Genomic DNA, 22,934 nt, shown 5'->3' with positions numbered 1-22,934 from the left:
TTTTAAAATATTTTAAAATGTTCTTCTATTTTTTGCTGTTCATTTAATGTACTTTTCAATGATGTTGTGACTACAGAGAGCAGATACTTGATACACCAGATTTCAACACTGTAACATATTCTCAGGGTTTACTATGGGTTTCTAGAAACTATATTTGCAAATGATCTTCTGCATTTCACTTCAGGTAGTTTAATTGGGTTTATAGCATTCATATTTTGCACACCCACTTTATTAATTTAATCCCTTTAAAAATGTCTTTCTTCAAGAGATTTGACATTTTTATCATAAAAGAAGTTCTCAGTGTCTTGTTACGGATTTGATTTTTGGACTTTCATTATAGAGTTCATCTTCTCTAATTCATAAATCCCAACCTCCTATAATTAGCTGTTGAGTATACAAACCCACCTACAGTAACCAAGTACAAATTTTAGTGGATCTCAGAATTGGACAGTAGTCCAATGATGATAACTGTATTTTTCTGAGGTTCCTCTAGACTGAGCTATATGGCAACATTGGAATCATAAGTACCTTTAAAATATCAAATACTGTATATTTTTTCAACATTTCCCCCAAACCTCATCCCAGCTCCTCAGATTCCCAAGTATATATCTAGATTTTACTTCACAAACTCAAGCTTATTTTGAGAAACCTACTTAGATAATATAGAAGACTCAACTCTATGCCACCATTATTAATTTCTCACTAAATTATATCCTTGATAATGTTACATCATACATGTATCAGGAAAAAACCCACATACTTCCTGGGCTATATTTCAAGCCCAATAGTTTGCAGCAGGCCTATAATATCCTATAATATTTATAAACATAAAACCATTCACTGCTACAAATCTATGATACTCCCTGGTTATCACCACTTCCCAGCATTTTCGCTGTCTAATCATTGGACACAATAACCATACTCTTATTTTTTAGCTAGGTAGGATACATAGCTAAATTAAAATATAAACATGACTGAAACTATTTTTCCACTGTCTAATTTGAAATTTAGTCTATGTGGTCTTTGGGCAGTATCTGTACAGGCAGGTAAGATTCTCAATTCAGCTCTTTTATAATATTAATGAAAGGAAATTCTATCTTCTAACTTCTGTCTTTCTCAATCTCATGACATGGAAAGTGTCATTACATTATATATCAAGAGAAGCGCTTTTATGATGAGTATGAATACCATTCCAAATTCTCATTTCCCTTTTAATAAGTCTAACATTGTTACCTAGTATCACTAAGTTCTCTGTACACCCTGAGGCTGCAGAATTTTTTTTTCACTCCTTTCACTTCATTCTCCTGAAGTGAATTCTTCATTTCACTCCTTCTAATGAAAGGCCTATATATGGTGGAATCTGTCATAATAGGTTTCCGGTTTCCAATTTCCAGTTCTCTGGAATTGAGTGTTTAAAATCTTAGGAGTTCTGGGCCGGGCGCGGTGGCTCACGCCTGTAATCCCAGCACTTTGGGAGGCCGAGGCGGGTGGATCACGAGGTCAAGAGATCGAGACCATCCTGGTCAACATGGTGAAACCCCATCTCTACTAAAAATACAAAAAATTAGCTGGGCATGGTGGCGCGTGCCTGTAATCCCAGCTACTCAGGAGGCTGAGGCAGGAGAATTGCCTGAACCCAGGAGGCGGAGGTTGCGGTGAGCCGAGATCGCGCCATTGCGCTCCAGCCTGGGTAACAAGAGCGAAACTCCGTCTCAAAAAGAAAAAGGAAAAAAAAAAATCTTAGGAGTTCTGTAGGTCTAGATCTGAAAAAGAAAGAAAGCAAAAAAAAAAAAAAGGCCTGGTATGGTGGCTTATCCCTGTAATCCCAGCACTTTGGGAGACCGAGGCAGGCGGATCACCTAAGGTCAGGAGTTTGAGACCAGCCTAACCAACATGGCAAAACCTTGTCTCTACTAAAAATACAAAAATTAGCCAGGCGTGGTATTGGACGCCTGTAATCCCAGTTCCTCAGGAGGCTGAGGCAGGAGAATTGCTTGAACGCAAGAGGCAGAGGTTGCAGTGAGCTGAGATCATGCTGCTACACACCAGCTTGGGTGACAGAGTGAAAGACCATCAAAATCCAAAAAAGAAGAGGAAAGGAAGAGAGGAAGAGAAAGAGGAAGGGAGGGAGGAAGGAAGGAAGGAAGGAAGAAAGGAAGGAGGGAAGGAGGGAAAGAGGGAAGGAGGGAAGGGCTAAGAAAGTCTTGGGAGTTATTTGTGTTTAACATTACTTCCAGACCTTTTCTTTCATGTGCCAATAGCTAAAAAACTTTGCTAATCTCTTGTGTCATCCTTTGTGCTACAGAAGTGGGTAACTTGAATGTCCTGTGATCCTAATACTGTTCTTACATATATCTTGGAGGTCAATCTAAAGTTCATCCTCTGAAATCAGACCTATTGGTCACCTGTTATATGAATTGCTAGAGCTTTCAGATTAACCTGAGCCTACAAAATCTCTTATGGCTCTTATGTTCTTATTTCAAAGAGATGGTACAGGATAGTTCAAGGGGTGTCCAACTGTTAAATGTCAGAATCACTTAAGAAGCCTAAACTACAATTGCCTATAGCCCTATGTGCAGACAATCTGATGTGGTAGCTTCCAGCAGGGTCTGGTCATCAGCATTTTAAATTAAAACAAGTTCCCCTGGATGAGCATTACTCTTTAGTGTTCTAGCAAATATTAGCTCTGAGAAGCTTTTTCTCCTTTGCATGAATACTATTTGTTCAGCCCATCTTCCTTCTTTCTTTCCTTCCTTTCTACCTACTCACCTGGCTACCTCCTTCCTATATTTATTGAGCACTGTGCCAGTGCAGAGAGGGGACAGAAAGGACAAGATGCACTCTCTGTCCTCAGGGAATCCTCAGTCTCTATTCTCTTCATTTTGCCCATTTATTTTTGCAGTTCTCAACTGTTTTTGAGTAGTCATATTCTGACATGAAGGAGTGTGTGTTTTGCCTCATCTCAGAGCTTCTGGGATGAGACTTTCTCAGAGTCTTCGAGAAAGTGGTGGGAATGGTGGGAATTCTTTCTTTCTAAGGTTCTGAAAATTAAGAAATATATTTCTCATTAGTTTATGATGCAGTTGCCCACAGCTCTAAAATTGTCAATACTTTCATCTTGGCAGTTTGTCCTGAGCTTTAGCAGCTACCATCTTGTACCTAGTAAGTTTGAGATCCTTTTCTAAAATTGGTTTACTTATTTTGGGAGGGATATATAAACCCGTTGCTTTGCTAACATATTACATCTGATATTTTTATTTCTTTTACAGATATTTAAAAAGTTCAACCACTAGCCTTTTTTCCATTCTATTTCCCAATTATTTTGTCTTCTTTGCCTCAAAATGTACATAATGCTTTTGCTAAAATTGTCTCAATTTCTATTGGAATTCTAGCTTACAAAGTTGGCCTTAGAGATTTTTTCTATTACATTGACTGAATCAGGCTTTCTCAATTTACCGTTCCTGTAGAGAGCCAGGACAGATCTAATTTTTGATCCTGCTTAAGGTGATTTGATGATAAAAGCAAGTGGCTCAGGCAGGTAAATTTTCTCTCCAGGTTCTACCGTGAGTTTCTCCATATAGATGGCTCTATGAATGACCACAATGAAATTAGATTAATCACACCATAAGTCACTCAGACTTTAAATATCTGACACTTAGAACTGGAGCCCCTTGGCCAGGCACAGTGGCTCACGCCCGTAATCCCAGCACTTTCGGAGGCAGAGGCAGGTGGATTGCCTAAGCTCAGGAGTTCGAGACCAGCCTGGGCAACATTGCAAAACCCCATCTCTACTAAAAAAAAAAAAAAAAATTAGCTAGACATGGTGGCATGTGCCTGTAGTCTCAGCTACTCCTACCTAGGAGGCTGAGGCAGGAGAATTGCTTCAACCTTGGAGGCAGAGGTTGCAGTGAGCCGAGATCGTGCCACTGCACTCCAGCCTGGGTGACAGAGTGAGACTCTGTCTCAAAAAAAAAAAACAAAAGCAAACTGGAGCTCATTTTCAGAAATATAACCTGAGTAGGAAAGGTTTTCCTCCAGCTTCAAGTGTTTCAGGCTACTTTGCTGAGGCAAACTTTCTGGACTAAATGGGTACAATGGATTGGGGCTCTTTCAGGGCAGAGAAAGAGAATTACTCTGGGGCTCCATTCCTTGTTCTAACTAGAATGCTGGAAGGCAAATACAGGCATTCAAAGTAGGAGGGATTTGGTCTAGCCACCTAGAGGAGTCTTCTGAAAGTATTGTCTTTGGCGATCTCAGCCTGAGAGCTCTGTTTTTTGTTTCTGGAAGAAGGGTGGCACGCAAAATGGCTTTCAGAAGGATCGGCTATCCCAGGATTTCTGCAGAAAGGATAGTGGGAAGGGAGTTGGGTGTGTGCATGTCTGTTGGGCACAGTTGAGAGGGTATTCCAATGCTTCTTTTTACTCCAGTTCTGGATGTCCATTGTGGCCACCACTATGCCCATACCCTGCGGAGGCTTCATGCCCGTTTTTGTGCTAGGTAAGTTCTGATGGGAAGTCTGGGGTCTGACTGACACTTGCAATCTAGAATACAGGAAAAATAAGGAAAGGCCCGGGACGGTGGGAGTTTGTGTTTGGTCTTAATGACCAAGGAGAGATTGGTTCTGAAAACAGAGAGCAAGGAACTTGGATCTCCTAACACCTTCCTTCCTTTTATCTTCCCTCTAGGAGCTGCATTTGGAAGGCTGGTAGGAGAGATCATGGCCATGCTGTTTCCTGATGGTATTTTATTTGATGACATCATCTACAAAATCCTACCTGGGGGCTATGCAGTAATTGGTAAGAAACATTCCCACTTCCCTGGAATCAAACACTGAGTACCCCAGATCCCCACACTTAAACTCTCCCATTGCATCTTCATTCTAGGTTACAAAATATGGTTTCAATTTAGTGCTACTTAACTCAGTTTTTACTCAGATAACAAGCCCATGGCTCTGACTCTCATTAGCTCTTATTGAACTTCTATGAGCCTTAGTTTCCTCATGCAGAAAAGGATTACAGGGATTAAATGAGATTGTATGATTCTAGGATTGTATCTGGATGTTTGATAAAGGTTCTGTCTTCCCTAAGAATCATGGAACCAACAATGTGGGTGATTGGCTCAGGTTGCAGATGATTGACTCAACCTGAGATATGTTGATCTTGACGGGGACTGAGAGCACACAACTAAGAGCTAAGAAACATGGCTCTGGGCTTCTCCTGCCACGTGTTACCAGTGGCCATGAAGAAAGATCGCTGCCTTTCTGAGCCTTAGTTTCTTTATTCTAAAATGACTTCTAAGATAGAGCTATGCCTAACACCAATAGAATCCTAGGATTATTATGCTTCCTTCCTCACCAAAATCCCATCATATCTAAGGTCATGCCTTCCCTAGATAGAGAGTTGTTGACCAGCTTTCTAGCTCGTTTGGTATCCTGCTCCCCCCACATAGTTTCTTTATAAAAGCCTCTTTCATCAATGAGGGTCATCAACTCTTGTTCTTCATCTTCATGCTTCCCTGGTACACATGCTTCCCTTGTGAATATTTCCTAGTATACACGTCTGGTGATTGTTATGTTCTGAAGTATGTTGTATGCATTATCCAGTAGTGTCATTCCTCCCTATATTTCCCTTTTTGTGACTCTCTTTCCTTCCTTCCTTCCTTTCTATCCTACCAAAAATTAAGATCGATTCTATCTTCAGAGAGCTTTTAGAATTATAAAGTTTCAGATCTACAAGTGTCCTAGAAATCATCTAAATGACCCCGTTCACTTTATAGTTGAGAGCATGGGACTCCAGAGGAATTAAGCTCTACTCATTCCATTGAGAAATAGTCAGATCAGGATCTGACACAGGTCTCATTGCTCCAAGTCCATAGCATGATTCTTGGGTTCTCATTCCATTGAGAAATAGTCAGATCAGGATCTGACACAGGTCTCATTGCTCCAAGTCCATAGCATGATTCTTGGGTTTTCACTCTATTTACTTATTAATTGTTGGCATTAATACCTAAAGCCCAAGGTAAAAAAAAAAAAAGTCATAACTGAGTTATAAAATGCTCAGTGAAGAGGCCTGACACAGTGGCTCACGCCTGTAATCCCAGTACTTTGGGAGGCCAAGGCAGGCAGATCACATGAGGCCAGGAATTCGAAACTAGCCTAGCCAAGATGGCAAAATCCTGTTTCTACTAAAAAATACAAAAATTAGACATGTATGGTGGTGTGTACATGTAGTCCCAGCTACTTGGGAGGCTGAGGCAGGAGAATCGCTTGAACCTGGGGGGTGGTGGTTGCCATGAGCCGAGATCGCACCACTGCACTCCAGCCTGGGCGACAGAGTGAGACTCTGTCTCAAATAACAACAGTAATAATAATGATGATAATTAAAAATAATAAAATAAAATGCTCAGTGAATAATCATCCAAACTTTTAAAAGCAAGAAATGGATAGGACATCACTATCTTCATGTAATAAATGAAAATGTTGGCACACAGAGATTTTGTAACTTGGTGAAGGTTATAGAATGAGATCAAAATGATGATTTTCTAAGAGTTCAGTATTGTAGTCCCTACTTTTTTTTTTTTTTTTTTTGAGATAGAATCTCACTCTGCAGCCAGGCTAGAGTGCAGTGGCACGATCTTGGCTCATTGCAACCTCTGCCTCCCGGGTCCCAGTTCAAACAAGTCTCCTGCCTCAGCCTCCAGAGTAGCTGGAATTACAGGCTCATGCCATCATGCCCAGCTGATTTTTGTATTTTTAGTAGAGATGGGGTTTCACCACGTTGGCCAGGCTGGTCTTGAACTCCTGACCTCATGATCTGCCTGCCTCGGCCTCCCAAAGTGCTGGAATTACAGGCGGGAGCCACCGCGCCCAGCCTGTAGTCCCTACTCTTGACAAATCATTATGAGTGCTGGCACTGACCAGGGTCATGTCTCTCATTCTGTGTTGTTTCCATCCCATCCCCATATGTCCTCCATGCTAAAAATGGCATTCCTAACCTACAGGTGTATTCCTGTGTCATTCTAGGAGCCGCAGCACTGACTGGTGCCGTGTCCCACACAGTCTCCACAGCTGTGATTTGCTTCGAATTAACGGGTCAGATTGCTCACATCCTACCCATGATGGTGGCTGTTATCTTGGCCAACATGGTGGCTCAGAGCCTGCAGCCCTCTCTCTATGACAGCATCATCCAGGTCAAGAAGCTACCCTACCTGCCTGACCTTGGCTGGAACCAGCTCAGGTCAGGGGCACTAGCTGGAATTAGTTCAGATCTGATGGGGAGAGTGGGAGGTTCTGAGGTTGAGATTGAGCTTAAAGGTTAATGTTTGGAAACACAGTTTTAAATTGTTATTATATCCTCATGCATTTAGTAGATATTGTGAGTGACTGAAAATATGGCAAATCTCATGGGAGGAATGGAAGGGATAGGTATATAGTGGAGCTAACCCACCATGCTGTCTCCCTCTATAGCAAATATACCATCTTTGTTGAGGACATCATGGTACGTGATGTGAAGTTTGTTTCAGCTTCTTACACATATGGGGAGTTGCAAACTCTGCTCCAGACCACCACAGTCAAGACTTTACCACTGGTTGACTCAAAAGGTCAGTGGGAAGGAAGGAAACAGACTCCAGAGCTAGTGACCTGAACAAGGGTCACACAGAGGTAGGGGAGGCTCTGTGGTGGGGGATTGACTTTAGGGGCCATCCAATGTGCTATGTACAAGGAAGGAAAAATTAAGCCATAACACAAGCACAAAAAGACAGTTAAAAATCCAATTAAATGTAGTTGATTCTCATAATTCATGGTAGTTATGTTCAATTAAGTATTAAGTTCAAATACTATATTGAACAATTGCTCCTAGGAAAAACACAGGGCTGGGTTCCTGTGGGCCTCTGGTCACATTTCCATCAACCAATCAATACATAACCTTGTTGCATGTGTGTTTCTGAAGACACCTTATTTAATAGATATTGTTGATTAATTAATAATGAACTTGTGGTCAACAGCACTATAACCCATGCCTGAATTCAGCTTACTTAACACACACATTTTCTCAATAAGGCTCATCACAGCCTTCTCGCACCAGGAACAGAAGAAAGCACTTTGACATTATACTCAGTGGCCATTTTCAGCAGCAAAATCACCAACACAAAGCACAAAAATGCAAAAAGCATGGCATTAAATAGACTACAAAAAGAACACCTGTTTACAATGTTGAACTGCTTTGTTCAGCTTCAGCTGGGAACAAGGGCATCGTGCAACTCAAAATCTTTGTTGCTCTATGCATGTCTGCGAATTACAGCGAAAGCACCTCTACTATTGGCTTTGGGTTACAAACATGTTTTAGTGAGTAGCTGAATTCACAAATAGGGAATCTATGAATAACGACTATTAATGTAAATCCCATAGCTTCTTACATGGTTCCCTTTGATGCTTAACTAAGTCGTCCCTGTTTTTTAATGCCCAACTTATGGAAGAGTTGGAACTGTTTCTTTTTTTCTTTCTTTCTTTTTTTTTTTAGTGACAGAGTCTCACTCTGTCGCCCAGGTTGGAGTGCAATGGCACAATCTCAGCTCACTGCAACCTCTGTCTCCTGGGTTCTAAGCAATTCTCTGGCCTCAGCCTCCTGAGTAGCTGGGATTACAGGAGAACACCGCCACGCCCTGCTAATTTTGTATTTTTAGTAGAGACAGGTTTCACCACGTTGACCAGGCTGGTTTCGAACTCCTGACCTCGGGTGATCCACCCATCTCGGCCTCCCCAAAGTGCTGGGATTACAGGCATGAGCCACTGTGCCCAGCCGGAACTGTTTCATATGGAGAAGTGAATGAATGGCTTTTAGTAAATAATAATTGCACATTTCTCTGCCTTCACCATCCTTTGACACTTCATCCTCCTTTGTATGATTTTTTATTGTGGTTTATATATCCATGCCTTGTCTTCCTCACTAGGTGGGTATTCCTTGAGAATAGAGGCTATAAATTCTACATACACAGGATGTCTTGTTATAGGTATCTGCTAGATAGTAAATGAATACTTGCCTAGTGTTTGAATTAGTGTAATAAAGAAAAATTATGGAAGGCCATTTGGAGCTATTAAGATTTTTAGTTCTGGCCGGGCGCGGTGGCTCACACCTGTAATCCCAGCACTTTGGGAGGCCAAGGTGGGTGAATCACGAGATCAAGAGATCGAGACCATCCTGGCCAACATGGTGAAACCCCGTCTCTACTAAAAATACAAAAAAATTAGTTGGGCATGGTGGCGCGCGCCCGTAGTCCCAGCTGCTCGGGAGGCTGAGGCAGGAGAATTGCTTGAACCTGGGAGGCGGAGGTTGCAGTGAGCCGAGGTCGCGCCACTGCACTCCAGCCTGACGCCTGGTGACGGAGTGAGACTCTGTGTAAAAAAAAAAAAATTGTTAGTTCTGATTTCTGATAATCAGAATATCCAAATTTCTCAGATTAATTCAAATATTTCCCCAAATCTCAGATACCTTCCAAGTTCTACAGCAGAGGCTCTTTATTAGAGCAGGGATACAGCCAACAAATCAGGCATAAGGTTTTCATAATAATGACTGAGACCTAACAGCAAAATTCATCTCTGGAGCACTGCTTCAATGTCATGGCCTTAAAACTTAATAAAAATGTTAATTACAGTAGCAGAATTTCTATAATCATATGAAGACCTTTTCAGGAAAAGTAGGCATTTTGTTTTTATCCTAGCAGGATCCAAGTTGTTTTTTTTTTCTTTTGTTTTGTTTTGTTTTTGAGACAGAGTTTTGCTCTTGTTGCCCAGGCTGGAGTGCAATGGTACAATCTTAGCTCACCCCCCTGGGTTCAATCGATTCTCTTGCCTCAGCCTCCAGAGTAGTTGTGATTACAGGCACCTGCCACCACCCCCAGCTAATTTTTGTATTTTTAGTAGAGTTGGGGTTTCACCATGTTGGCCAAGGCTGGTCTCGAACTCCTGACCTCAGGCGATCCACCCGCCTAGGCCTCCCAAAATGCTGGGATTACAGGCGTGAGTCACCGCACCTGGCTCAGGTTTTTTAAGTGATAAAATGTCAGATACAAGAGGGAGAGTTGCCTTGTTTCCCTTCTTCCAGGTAGAGAGATAATGTTTGTATTGCTTACAGACTTCTAACAAAGCGTCTTCACATCTCAGCTTATTTGAATGGCTTCTCATATTTCTTTTTATGTGGACAGCATTGATTAGCCTACTTAATTGTCAGCTCACCTATCCGAAGTCTATATAAGACCTCATCAAAATAAGTGCAAATTAGCCCAATCAGTGCTCTACCAATTGGCCCTGTACCTGCTAAATGGATGAAATAAAAGGGATTGAGCGAGGTTAGTCTTGGAGGATTCTTAAACTGAGTTTATAGGAAGCTGAGAAAGATGTAGGGACGTGGTAGGGGGCGCTTCTCTTGTTCTTCTCGGGGTGCGGAGCGCGGTGGTGCAGGAGGGCTTGGAGGGGGCGCTCAGGCAGGGCGTGGACTTCCCCCAGATTCCATGATCCTGCTGGGCTCGGTGGAGCGGTCGGAACTGCAGGCCCTCCTGCAGCGCCACCTGTGTCCTGAGCGCAGGCTGCGCGCGGCCCAGGAGATGGCGCGGAAGTTGTCCGAGCTGCCTTACGACGGGAAGGCGCGGCTGGCTGGGGAAGGGCTCCCCGGCGCGCCTCCAGGCCGGCCCGAGTCGTTCGCCTTTGTGGATGAGGATGAAGACGAAGACTTCTCTGGGAAGAGCGAGGTGACCGTGCCGGGAAGGGCCAGGGAGCAGGACAGATGAGGAGCAAAGGGAAAGGTGTCGGCTGGGCTGGGCTGGGACAGGTGTAGTTTCCCTGAAAGTAGTGGAAAGAGGGAGGGGAGAGGCTGTTAACTGAGAAAGCCAGAAATTCTGGATCAGGTTCCAAACAGACCAGTGTCCCTGGATCCAGGGACTAAAGAAGATAAGGTTACAGATGATGGTGTATCCTCGACAATTCAAAGGGATATAGGAATTTATGAACTGGGGGAAGAATAGAGTTCGCTTTCCCAGAACATGCACCGACTGGTGAAGACAGTGAAGCCCCAGGCAGTCTCTGCTCCCAACAGGCTGAGACTCCTTACTCTTCCTTACAGCTGCCTCCTTCCCGTCCTCCCCACCCCTCTGCTACTACCCCTCTGTCCCCAGAAGAGCCCAATGGGCCTTTGCCTGGCCACAAACAGCAGCCGGAAGCACCAGAGCCTGCAGGTGACACTCTTCCCTCATGCACTTCAGCTCAGCCTGTGGGTTCTTTCTGGTCACTTGGACTTATCTTGACCTGCATGCAACTCCTATGGGAGGTGGGGGGGGGTGAGGCTGGGGGATTGAGGGAGGGAGGGATTCTGATTCATAAATTTTCCTTGTTACTGTCCCAGGGAGTGGGAGCAGAGGGTGATTTAGGAGGGTAGAAGAGAGGGTAAGGTACCTGGGAAGTGCACCTCTTTGGAGGGAAAATGTCAGGCACCTTGCAGGGGGCAGGGGGCGGGGCGCTGGCCATTTCCCATTTCATGTTGCTTTGTGCCCATTTCCATCCACTCACCACTCCTCTCAGGTCAAAGACCCTCCATCTTCCAGTCCCTACTTCGCTGCTTCCTGGGCAGAGCTCGCCACACAAAGAAGAAAGCAACCCAGGTGAGAGGAGATGTGTTTGATGATACAGGGGAAAGGGAGGCTGCCCTTGAAGAGTGAGAAACCCATGGTTCTTAAATCAGGAAGGCAGAGACCCCACCAAAGAGGAGAAATTTGCTCATATGGAAGGGTTGATAGAAGGGAGGCATCGTTGGTCCTGCCCAGGGAGAGAGAGCTATTGTTTCATTGGGACCCATAGCTACCATGGGAAGAAAAGGGAAATAACTTGGACCTATGTCTTTCTTCTCTAGGATTCCACAGATTTAGTGGATTACATGTCACCTGAAGAGGTGAGTAAGGGAAACCGAAACCTGGGGTGGATTGTTCTGCCAAATGAAGATTTTGCGAATTTGTTTCTACCTTCTTTATTGTGTTGTCATGAAATAGAACGGGAAGTATTTTGAGAGGATAGAAATAAGGATGATTATGGAGAGAGTAATGAGTGTGTGACGGGACATGGAGGTGTTCTCAGAGGGATACAGTCATTGCAGAAGAGGAAAGCATTGAGCCTCCATGAGTAAATGGGGCCATGATGCTAAGATGAGCCCCAGACGTTTTAGAGATTATAGACTTTCTGGATCAGGCAAAGCTTTAATGGAGGTAAAATGGCACCAGGAGGCTGGCACTAAAACGGCAAGATGGAAGAAAAACATCAAAAGTAAAATGGGAGACTGGGTGCGGTGGCTCACGCCTGTAATCCCAGCACTTTGGGAGGCCGAGGCAGGCAGATCACCTGAAGTCAAGAGTTCAGGACCATCCTGGCCAACGTGGTAAACCCCATTTCTAATAAAAATACAAAAAATTAGCTGGGCATGGTGGCGGGTGCCTGTAATCTCAGCTACTTGGGAGGCTGAGGCATGAAAATCACTTGAATCCAGGAGGCAGAGGTTGCAGTGAGCCAAGATCACATCATTGCACTCCAGCCTGGGTGACAGAGCCAGATTCTGCCTCAAAAAAATAAAACTAAAATGGGGAAATCTACTCCTAGTGGAGGTTACTGTGCTGGATTGATCAGGGCTGTGAGACAGTGAACAACTGGAAAATGCTAGGCATTGCTACTGGGAAGAACTGAAAAAGGAAGAAAATAATGACCACGGTACCTCATGGGGGCAGACAAATGCCTATTTTCCTAAAAGAGGCAGTTATCAAATCTCCAAGAAAGAAAAATCCAGCATTCTGAATGTGCTTTGTTGTGAGGAGGGAACGGAATGTGGAATAGTGATTGGAAGCAGGCAGCTGAACAGTCCAGATCAGAACATGCTGAGGGGTTATGGAGGAACAACAAAGAAAATCCATTGGCAACTATTCCATATGGTAGAAGAATGCACAGTTTGCTGCAAAGGCTGAAAATGTAAAGCTTGTAAAGTATGAAGCTGACAAAAAAAAAAAGAACAGCAGATATTATTTTTAAATAAACATCTTATTAGATATCCAGAATAAATATGTGCTGACAATGAAAAGCATTACCGGGTTGGAGGAGGGTGTTGTGAGCGACAAGAGAGAAAGGAAACCTTCCCCACCCTTCAAAACACACACACTTCTGATAAATGACTTGTGGAAAAGTCAAATAGATGATCACAGAGGAAAAAGAAATACTATTCCTTCTGCCCACAAGCAGGAATCAGAAAGGCCAAAATTGCAATTAAGGAGTATTTTGTTAGATTGCTAAAATCAATAATAATAAGTTTTCCTGGGTTTTTTTTTCAATGCACCAGAGAGAAAACCAGCTAGTTGATCAGTGTGGTTATTTAATGACCACCGGAAATAAAGTGCAGCTAGGAATAAAAAGAAGGTAGACCATCATTTCTAGCTTATGTCTTTTTCAAGGAAGACTTTAAGGAGCTACCAACTCCCATGTGATTCATTGAGAGACATTTTAGAGGGATAAGATACAATAGGAGTCAAAATTCAGGATATTTTGAACACAATTTTCAGACCAGATGACACCCTTGACAAGATCAAGATGTTGATATTGACCTAAAAACAGTATGGGTGCAGTACGGGAATGTTGAAAGATTAGATTATATGTTGCCAGAAGTTCCTGCTAGGATTTCTTTATTCTGCATCCTCTGGAGTACACACACAGCTCTGTTTCTAACTGGGACTGCGTTTATTCAAGTAGTGGAACACATCAGCCTCAACAGCAACGTCCTGTATCCCTTGGGCAAAAAACTAGTGGAGCTAGGCTTCTAATCTTGACTGCTGTTTGTATTCCAGAGATACAAACAACTGTCTGTACAATCCTGGGCAAATGACTTACCTCTGTTTCCTCATCTGTAAAATGAAGATAATGATAGCATTATTGGAGAAGATTAAGCTAAAACATTTAAGGCAATTAGAAAAATGCTTGGCAAAGAGGATATACTTGATAATCGTTCACTGAAAGTATTGCCTCATTGATAAGGAAAGGCAAAAACGGAACATAAGGCCACAGATGACCACAGAAAGGACCAAGAGAACAGAATGGACCGAACTATGGTTGGCAAGGTCTAGCCCCCATCCTGTACCTAAATCTTCTCTACAACACACCTGCTAAGTGGTCGTCCATCCTATGCTATGTAACCCTGTGTAATCCATTACTCAGGAAGATGAGAGTATAGAGGAGGCGTGATTGTCATCCAGAAATACCAGGACAGGACAGGTGGAGTGAGCATCACTATGGACCACACTCTGGATCCTAAACCTACATAATGGCATTTGGTGACATTCTCTGAAGTTTGAAAGGTGTAGATTTGGACAAATAGGAGAATAGAGTTCTAGATCGTTCAGAGGGTACTGACTGAAAAGAGATTTTAGAAAATTTTAGAAACACGTATGAGAGCCAGAGATGTAATGGATTATTGGGACTATTGGGAATTTTGGTGTGCGTATCTAAAGTCAAGGGGATGGCTGGCCTTTGTGCCTTTTGTCATAGGCAAAAACAAAAACTGGCTTTGCTCAAGTCAACTAAGTGCCAAGAGGTCCAGTATAGCTCTTCAATTTCAACAAGTACTCACCATGATTCCCTGCATGAGAGGTGATGTGCTAGTTTCTTCACAATATACAGCAGTCGATACCACATAACACTCAATAAGTTCCCGCCTATTAGGTAAAAGTAAGACAAATGCCAGTACAGCAGGGAGCATGGCCAATGTCATTTCTGAAAAGGAAAGACCAGCAAGTACTATGGGAATTTTAAAAGGGGAGAAACACGTCTGAATGGGAGAGTCAGGGGACAGGGAAGGGCTGGTAAAGGAACTCCAGATGGTCAGAACATAAAGACAAAGCGGGGGAAGGCATGTCTGAAGAGCAGAAAGCAGTCTGGTTTGATTGAAGCCCCACATCATCTAGGAGTCGTAGAAAATAGATGGGAAAGAGGTTGGAAATCACAAATGTTTGGGACACCAGGGGATGGGAGAGTTGGGGCCTAGAAGATGGGGGGATGTTCTGGGTACCTGGGGGTGCAGGGTGGGCTGGGGGCCTGATGAGGAAGGCCGGAGATGCTCTGTCACCTGGGGAGAAGGAGGAAGGCCTCTGATCTGGGGGATCTGTGATCAGTCCTTGCATGTTTTCAGATTCTGGGCAGGGGCTAGGAGGGCCATTTGGGGTCAGAATCAGGTATCTGGGGTGACAGGAGGCTCTGTGATTTTGGTGACCTTCCTCTTCTGGCTGACAGATTGAGGCCTGGGAGCAGGAGCAGCTGAGCCAGCCTGTCTGTTTTGATTCCTGCTGTATTGACCAGTCTCCCTTCCAGCTGGTGGAGCAGACAACCCTGCACAAGGCAAGTCCTTTGCTGACTGCTCAGGGCTGCAGGGAGGGCAGGGAGCTGTGGGGCAAGGAACATGCGCTGACCTGTGCTCTTCGCATTCAGACTCACACCCTGTTCTCACTCCTCGGCCTCCACCTCGCTTACGTGACCAGCATGGGGAAGCTCAGGGGCGTCCTGGCCCTGGAGGAGGTAATCACGATGTGTCCCATTTGAGCAGCAGTGGGGAGGCCAGGCTGGGCACAGGATAAGGGGATGCAGCAGGGATAAAGGGATATTAGCATCTCAAAAGTCCGCTCAGATTCCCCTATTTCTTTTTTTCCACTCTTGTCGCCCAGGCTGGAGTGCAGTTGTGTGATCTCAGCTCACTGCAATCTCCGCCTCCCAGGTTCAAGCGATTCTCCTGCCTCAGCCTCCCGAGTAGTTGGGATTACAGGCATGTGCCACCACGCCCGGCTAATTTTTTCTATTTTTAGTAGATAGGGGGTTTCGCCATGCTGGGCAGGCTGGTCTTGAACTCCTGACTTCAGGTGATCAGCCTGCCTCGGCCTCCCAAAGTGCTGGGATTACAGGCATGAGCCGCTGTGCCGGCTCCCCTCTCTATTTCTTATGTAGAGATTGGAGTGGGGAGAAGGAGCAGCCAGCTGAGGTAGAGGAGACTACAAAGCCTGTTATGGCTACAGCCCTGAAGGGAATGGAATTCTCCACCCCAGATGGGGCCCATGTGATCTTCCGTAGATAGTGTGAGTTTGAGATGGGGGTTCCAGGCATGAGTCACAGTTTCTCAGGGATGAGCTTTGGGGAAAGCTGTGGAAACAGGGCAGTGGGGGGATGTGGCTGCAGGTGGTCACTAGGAAGGAAGAGGTCACCCAAGGGTCTGAGTTGGGCAGGAGGATCTTTTTGTCATGCCCCTTTTCTTGTCCTTTTTCTCTCTTCTTTCTCTGATTGTTCCTTGTCGTTTCTTTGTTTCTCCCCCTTTTGCCACTCTGTATCTTTCCTGTTCTTTTTTCCTTTCATCGTATCTGTTTTTTTCTGTCTCTCACTGCCCTCCTTTTTTCTTTTTCCAACTTTTTACCCTCTCTTCCTTTCCCACTGCTCCTCAGCTACAGAAGGCCATTGAGGGGCACACCAAGTCTGGGGTGCAGCTCCGCCCTCCCCTTGCCAGCTTCCGGAACACAACTACAACTCGAAAGAGTCCCGGGGGACCTTCACCTTCTGCAGAGAACTGGAACCTGCCTGAGAACGGGCCTGCGGACACTGGAGCAGGGGAAGTGACTGCTGCCTCCCCAGAGACCCCTGTGCCATCTCCCTCCCCAGACCCCCCTCTCTCCCTGGCCCCAGGCAAGGCAGAGGGTGAGCTGGAGGAGCTGGAGCTGGTGGAGAGTCCAGGGCTGGAAGAGGAACTGGCCGACATCTTGCAGGGCCCCAGCCTGCGATCCACGGACGAGGAGGATGAGGATGAACTGATCCTTTGATCCCCTCCCATGACCTCCTTATAAAGACTGTCGAGAGGCCCAGCCTGAGGGTGGACTTATGTGGGACAGGGTACGTCCTGAATTTGGAAAGGTTATGCCCATGTCGTGGCCTCTTCCAGGAATTTTTTTAATGTGATAGTGATAGTCTTAAAGGAGGAATCAGCATTTAGGCAGGGAAGAGCCTTGGTCAATTATTTCGACTGTTCTCCCCATTCCCAGCCAGGCAGGTGGCCCCAACCTTAGCGAAGGGCCCCTGATATTCCATGGGGCTTCCTGAGTGTTCCTGGTGTGCAGGTAAGGAATACCCTGCCTCTCTCTGCCTCCCCACCCCCAACAATTCCCCAGTGCTCTTGTCCCAGCACCTTGCTACCTGTGCTTCAGGGTCTCCAAGAGGTGGGGTAACGGGAGGCCCAGAATGACTGTGGCCCTGCAAGTGCCATACTGGAGGAGGGGATGGGACCATCTAGTGGCCTCAGGCACTGACTACCCCAGAACTTGCCTCCAGGCCAGCCACAGCCGCTTCTCTTGGAGCCCTGCGCTGGCCCACATCCGCTCCCGCTCCTGCAATCTGCCTCTGACCCCTCCCTGGCTCCCACTGCCTGTCTCCAGGCCGGGCCGTTACTAGGGCAATGAAAGGCCACCCGCATTCCCCCTCCGTTGTCCCCTGCTTCAAGCAGTGAGATGCAGAGAAAAAGACTATCGGGGCAGCAGCCTGGAAGAAAAGGTCGCTGAAGGCTCTGTGCGAAAGAAGCAGGTGCCCTGTTGCCCAGCAGTCATGCCCCCAGGGTGTCTGCTGACTCCCTCTGGCAGAAAACCCTTCTATTCCACAGCACAGCTTCCTTGGCCACCAGTGTCCAGGTTACTCCCTAGGAAACGCATCCTCCCTCTCTCCACTGTAGTTACTGACTCTCCTGCCAAAGGTCAGCTCTGCCCTGGAGCTGCTCTAGCCAGGGCCTCTCCTGCCAAGAATCAGGGCTCAGAGCAGCTAGGTCACTGGGTCACTCAGACACCAGCCCCCTCTTAGACTAGTTCTTCAGATGCCTGTCCTAGGGTTGGAGAGTTAGGAGTTGAGTGTCAAGATGGCAGGGCTCTGGAGTGCCACCCACACTTGGGACAGTTACATCTTCACCCTCCCCAGATCAGCAGCAGGAAGCCTGGCTGTGTGCTCCATCAGCATGCTTTCTCTAGAAAGGGAGGCCAGGTGCTGTGAGCATCCCCAAACCCTTGCTCCATACCCAAGGCTTTTCTCCCCCACCCTGCCATCCCGTCTGCCTTAATTCTGCCATTGTGCCCCCCTCCGACATTCTCCTCCTTTACCTCCCCTGTTCCCAGTCTCCTCCATCCCCCAAATAAGACACTCATAGTCAGAGGATGCCACCACGTTCTGTTTAGTGTCATTGAACACAGCCTGTAGCCTTCTCCAGCATCACATCCCTCCCATTCCCCAGGCCAAGAGAGACACTGAAGCCTGGGTGGGGAACTGGCAGTGGGCATTGAGCCCATGCCCTTGTGTACATAATCTATAATATTTATATATATTGATATAGAATTCTCTCTGTAATATATGTCATAGAATCTCTCTTGGGCCTGGGGTGGGAATGTCACATTAAGAAAACATGCTAAGACTGGCCATAAAAATGGGTATTTCCCAGACCTGGAATATGGTGTGTGGGATGTAAAGGTGAGGTCGGGGAGAAGATAGTGAACTCATTCCCCAAGATCCCCTCTTCAAACCAGGACAAGAAGGAAGGTGTGTGGGGGTGGAGGGGACAATGGAGGGGGAGGAATGGAAGATTTGGATTTTCATTTAATAAAGTCAATTGTAAATGAATGTGCACCCCCCCCCCAAAAAAAAAAAAAAGAAAATCATTTAGCAAGAGCAGTTTCATTCACAAGAATATAAAAACAGCCCTGTTCCGGGACTGCTGTAAAACGTGCTGCACAGCCTTAACCCCAGAGGAAAAGCAACCCTTTCCCACCCCACAACAGCCTCTTCCTGCACATGCCCCCCCACCCCGAAATAGGCGATAAGCAACCCCCATGCACCCTGCCCCCAGCACCAGAAGAGTCCTAAGATGGTCCCAGGTCAGCTCCTCAGTCTCCTCCCTCTTCAGAGCGGGTGGGAGCTCCTTGCAGAAGGCAGACCCCCACCTGACTTCCAGTCTGCAGCGATCTGCCAGCACCCTGGGGACACCAAGCCCCTGCTCATGTATCCTTCAGACCTTTAGTCATCTTTTGTCAGGGACCATTTGGCTTCCTTGGGAAAGGGAAGGAGGAAAGAAAGCTGCTGTGGTCTACCTTTCCTAACTCCCCCGGGCCTGAGCGAGAAGGAACTGTAATGAATGAACGCATTCACTGGGTGAGATGTCCACTGTGGTCTGGGGGGATAATATGGGCACTGGGAGAATGAGATGAGAGGAAGAGGTGATGTGGGAATAGCGAGGATTGCAGAAGGTGGGGAACCAGGGACCCCGTGGAAGGAAGGTTGAACATGCAAAACCCCAGAGCCTGCAGCAGGAGACCGGTAAAGAACAGCTGCCAGGGCTGGCATGCTAGACCACCTCTCAGAGCTCCTGAAAATGAGGTCCTGGGACACGGAGTCAGCATACATTCGCAAGCACAAGAGGTCTCTTCCCCTGTGCAGGCAGCATTCGGTTAGGTGACTGCACCTGCTTTGGCTCACCTTGCCTACGCCCATGTTTCCTCCAAAAACCAACCTCAGGATAGACAAGGGACCTCCTGCCCTGCTTGCATCCCAGGAGAGTGTGTAAGAGAGTGTGAACTTCATGGCAGGACAGGATCATAGATGGATGGAAACACCCCAACTCTCAACCTCCTCATTTCAAAATAATAAGTTCTGGGGCCTGGGGGTGAGGGCGACATTTGTGCCCAGGGCTGGGAGGGGACACCAGTGCTCCCTTCCAGCAGAGGATGCAAGTAGTGGGACCCCCAACAGAGGTGGTGGGACACAAGGCCTGGGAGCTGGAGCTAGAAGGGCATGAGGAAAGAAGGAAGTAGGGCAGTGAACCTCTTAGGCCTCGCTCCTACCCAAACTCTGCTGTGCCAAGGGCTGGGGAGGGGCCATCCTGGCAGTGGCAGGGCCAAGTGCTCTCCAGCCCCACAGCGCTGCTGCTTCGCTCTGCCCGTCCTCTGCCTGTGCTCTTACAGAAGTGCTGGGGCACACAGGCTGCTCAGTGCCCACCAGCATGGATGCCAAGTGTGGGAGGGCAAGCTTGTGCCTCACCATACACCATCCTGGAAGGAAGAATCCGCTTTTTCCTCTTCCTCCGGTAGGAGGCCGGGGGAGGCAGGAAGGACAGCTGTGAGGCTGTTTGTGAGTCCTGGGAGGAGCTGAAGAAGGGGCAGAAGGTGCCGAGTGCCCACCCTGGCCCTCAGCCACAACCCCGCCTGGCCAAGAGAGTGACAGCACCAGACTCCTCCCTCCACCCCACTCAACCCTGAGTGCCCAAGAAGTTATAAAAATGTAGAAAAGGCAAAGAGAAAAGTGTAAACAGCTCCAGAGGATAGGGGTGGGTAGGAGAGACAGCTTTCATGCTTTCCCCGCTGCTGGGGACACCTGCATCCTGCGTCGTTGTATCCAAGACAGATGTCCCCCCACCCTCCTCAGGGCTGGGCTCCCAGAGTAGAGATGGAAGAAAGCTGAAAGGGAAGCAAGAGCTGGAGCAGCCAGCCCGGGCTGGGTCTTTTCCCAGATCCTTAGGATCCTCCTTTCAGCCATGGGATATTCAAGATCCCAGAGCAAGTGGCTGTGTTTGTTCTTGGTCTCCTCAGTGACTCGCTTGTCTCCAGGCAGGCCTCGATGGAAAGAATCACGTCTGTGCCCCCTGTAAATCTCAGCTGCCGCATCCACCTCCTCCTTGATTCCAGATCTCAGAAGCCAAATGACCTGCTGAGGCAGCCTCTCCACCCTCCAAGTGGACGTGCCCTTCAGGCAGCCTCCCCTGCGCCTGTTCAGCCATGTCCAACAGCCCCTGAGGTCTGTTCTCAGTAGGGATGAGCTGGGGCCACAGCCAGAGAAAACAGAGTCGGGAAAAGCAAGAGTGAAATGGAGAAAGGAGGCATTCAGACAGCACAGTCACGGCTCCTGGAAGACGAAATCAGGGAGTGAAGAACTGAGATCCAGTCTTGAGCACGGCTGGGCTGCCCCTGTCCTCAGGGTGCATATACTGGAGGCTTTGTCGGCACAGACCCAGAAGCCCACAGCCCAGGTCCTTCTCCACAGCCACACCAAGCTCACGGCCATCTAGCCGCCCGGGTCTCAGTTCCCAGACGTGTGGGTTTCTAGAATGTAAGCCTGGATAAAATCCCATCCTGGTCCTCCATTTCCGGGAGAGGACTGGAAGCTCCTGGGTTCCCCGCTGTGGTCTGCCCGGTTTCAGCTGTACTGCTGGGGGAAGGGAGTGTATGGGCCGCAGCCATGGCCCTCAGGTGGGAGTGGAAGGCAGGGCGTCGGGGGAGGAAGCTAGTTGTTGGCCTCGCCTTCCTCCTCGTCAAAGGACTGCACGCCTGAGGATGTGACGTCAGACACCTTTCGGCTGAGCGCGGTAGACATCTCAGGGTCTTCTCGTGGGGAGAGTGACTCCAGGTCCCGGCATCCCGCATCCTCTTCCTCCTCAGGGGCCAACGGCCTCTTCTCCTCCTCAGCAGGGCCGCTGGCCAGGTCCACTGCACCCACCCCTGGAGCCCAGTCAGTGTCTCCCCCCAGCAAAGGTGGAGGCTCCGGAGCAGAGTAGCCCGAAGCCGGTTGGGAAGGTCCCATTTCATGCAAGCTGGGCTGTGAGTCATCAAATGCAGGCCCAAGATAGGATCCTGTGGCGGGAGAGGCAATGAGGGACTGGTCGCTGGCTTCCCAGGCATCTGACGACCCCAGACAGTACATGCCCTGGGACACGTAGGAGTGAGGCCATCCATCCATGGGGGCTTGAGCCAGGGCATCTGTAAAAAGAATCGTGGAGGTCGGTGGAGCCACAGAATGTCAACGGCAGGAACAACAACACAGACAGCACAAGAGACTGCTAAGAGATGGCACAGAGAACCCGGAGTCAGACACGGAGGGCACAGGGAGTAGGGAGGACAATGGGAAAGCCGAGATGAACAAGGAAGTCTTAAAAGAACGGAGGTGAGTGGAGGCAGCCTAGACAGGTGAGGAGGCCTCGTAGGCCCCAGAGGTTGGATTCTGGAACATCTCTCACCCTGACTCTCCATCAATTCCTGGTAGTTGTCACTATAGTTGCAGCCCAGTGGCTCTTGGGTGGAGTTCACACTCATGTCCTCACCATCCATGGAAGACCAGGCCATGAGGGTGGCCTCAGAGATAGCAAACTGCTCCATGACGCCTGCGGGAAGAAATGCAAGGACCACAAAATACCTCAGAGAATCCTTAGACACATGCGTGGGGTAGGGAGGTATCTTAGTGCAGCACTGTTCTGGAATTCCCGAATTTCTCACTGTGATATAAAACTGAAAGTTCAATATAATGCAAGCCACTTATATCATTTTAAATTTTCCAGTAGCCACGTTTGAAATGAAAAAGAAACAGGTTAAATCAATTTAAATAATGTATCTTAATTTGATACATAAAAAAGATTTTCATCTCAACATATAATCAAAACTTATTAATGAGATATTTTACATTCCATTATTTATATGAGGCCTTTGAGATCCAGCTGGTATTTTACATTTGTAAGTGCATCTCTATTTGGAAGAGCCACATATCAAGTTCTCAGCAACCGCATGAGGCCAGTGGCTAACGTATGGCCAGCACGGCCCTTGTATATGTCCCCAGAGAAGGCAGTATTGTGGGGGACTTCCGAAAACATCAGATTTAGGATTCCTAGGGGAAAAAGTTTGGGGTCTTCTCGTGAGATATCCTAAGAGATTCAAATTTGGGGTTTCCAGAAATTTATCTTTGGAGGTTTTTAGGAATTGCAATCCAGAGAGTAGATTTCAAGATCAACAGAGAACCCCCAAGAGAGCATCGTGGGCTTGTGGGTCCACCATGGTATAAAACTGAAAGTTCGAGGGATTGGGAGGAAAAGGGGATGGGT

At 47.0% G+C, this 22,934-nt stretch overlaps 2 protein-coding genes across 3 annotated transcripts in view; one reads left to right on the top strand and one right to left on the bottom strand.

The window, feature by feature from the left end:
* CLCN1 (chloride voltage-gated channel 1) overlaps nucleotides 1-18,732 on the top strand; it is a 37,977-nt gene extending 19,245 nt beyond the window's left edge. Inside the window, exons 13-23 of the mRNA XM_064372582.1 lie at nucleotides 4,428-4,497; nucleotides 4,686-4,796; nucleotides 7,022-7,235; nucleotides 7,466-7,599; nucleotides 10,502-10,743; nucleotides 11,115-11,226; nucleotides 11,570-11,649; nucleotides 11,898-11,936; nucleotides 15,302-15,406; nucleotides 15,497-15,583; nucleotides 16,495-18,732. Coding sequence (XP_064228652.1) covers nucleotides 4,428-4,497; nucleotides 4,686-4,796; nucleotides 7,022-7,235; nucleotides 7,466-7,599; nucleotides 10,502-10,743; nucleotides 11,115-11,226; nucleotides 11,570-11,649; nucleotides 11,898-11,936; nucleotides 15,302-15,406; nucleotides 15,497-15,583; nucleotides 16,495-16,866 — 1,566 coding nt within the window. The 3' untranslated portion in view covers nucleotides 16,867-18,732. The remainder of the gene's footprint in view (nucleotides 1-4,427; nucleotides 4,498-4,685; nucleotides 4,797-7,021; nucleotides 7,236-7,465; nucleotides 7,600-10,501; nucleotides 10,744-11,114; nucleotides 11,227-11,569; nucleotides 11,650-11,897; nucleotides 11,937-15,301; nucleotides 15,407-15,496; nucleotides 15,584-16,494) is intronic.
* FAM131B (family with sequence similarity 131 member B) overlaps nucleotides 18,239-22,934 on the bottom strand; it is a 31,699-nt gene continuing 27,003 nt past the window's right edge. For both annotated transcript variants that reach the window (XM_012447542.3, XM_012447541.3), the window contains exons 6-7: nucleotides 22,080-22,223; nucleotides 18,239-21,822 (exon numbers count right to left, since the gene is read on the bottom strand). In XM_012447542.3, the coding sequence (XP_012302965.2) occupies nucleotides 21,350-21,822; nucleotides 22,080-22,223 (617 nt within the window). In that variant the 3' untranslated portion in view covers nucleotides 18,239-21,349. The remainder of the gene's footprint in view (nucleotides 21,823-22,079; nucleotides 22,224-22,934) is intronic.

The sequence above is a fragment of the Aotus nancymaae genome, unplaced genomic scaffold (assembly GCF_030222135.1).
Source record: "Aotus nancymaae isolate 86718 unplaced genomic scaffold, 86718_ANA_hifiasm-v0.15.2.pri h1tg000002l, whole genome shotgun sequence".
Taxonomy (NCBI): domain Eukaryota; kingdom Metazoa; phylum Chordata; class Mammalia; order Primates; family Aotidae; genus Aotus; species Aotus nancymaae.
The sequence above is the reverse complement of the archived record's forward strand: the minus strand, read 5'-3'. Positions and strand labels throughout refer to the sequence as shown.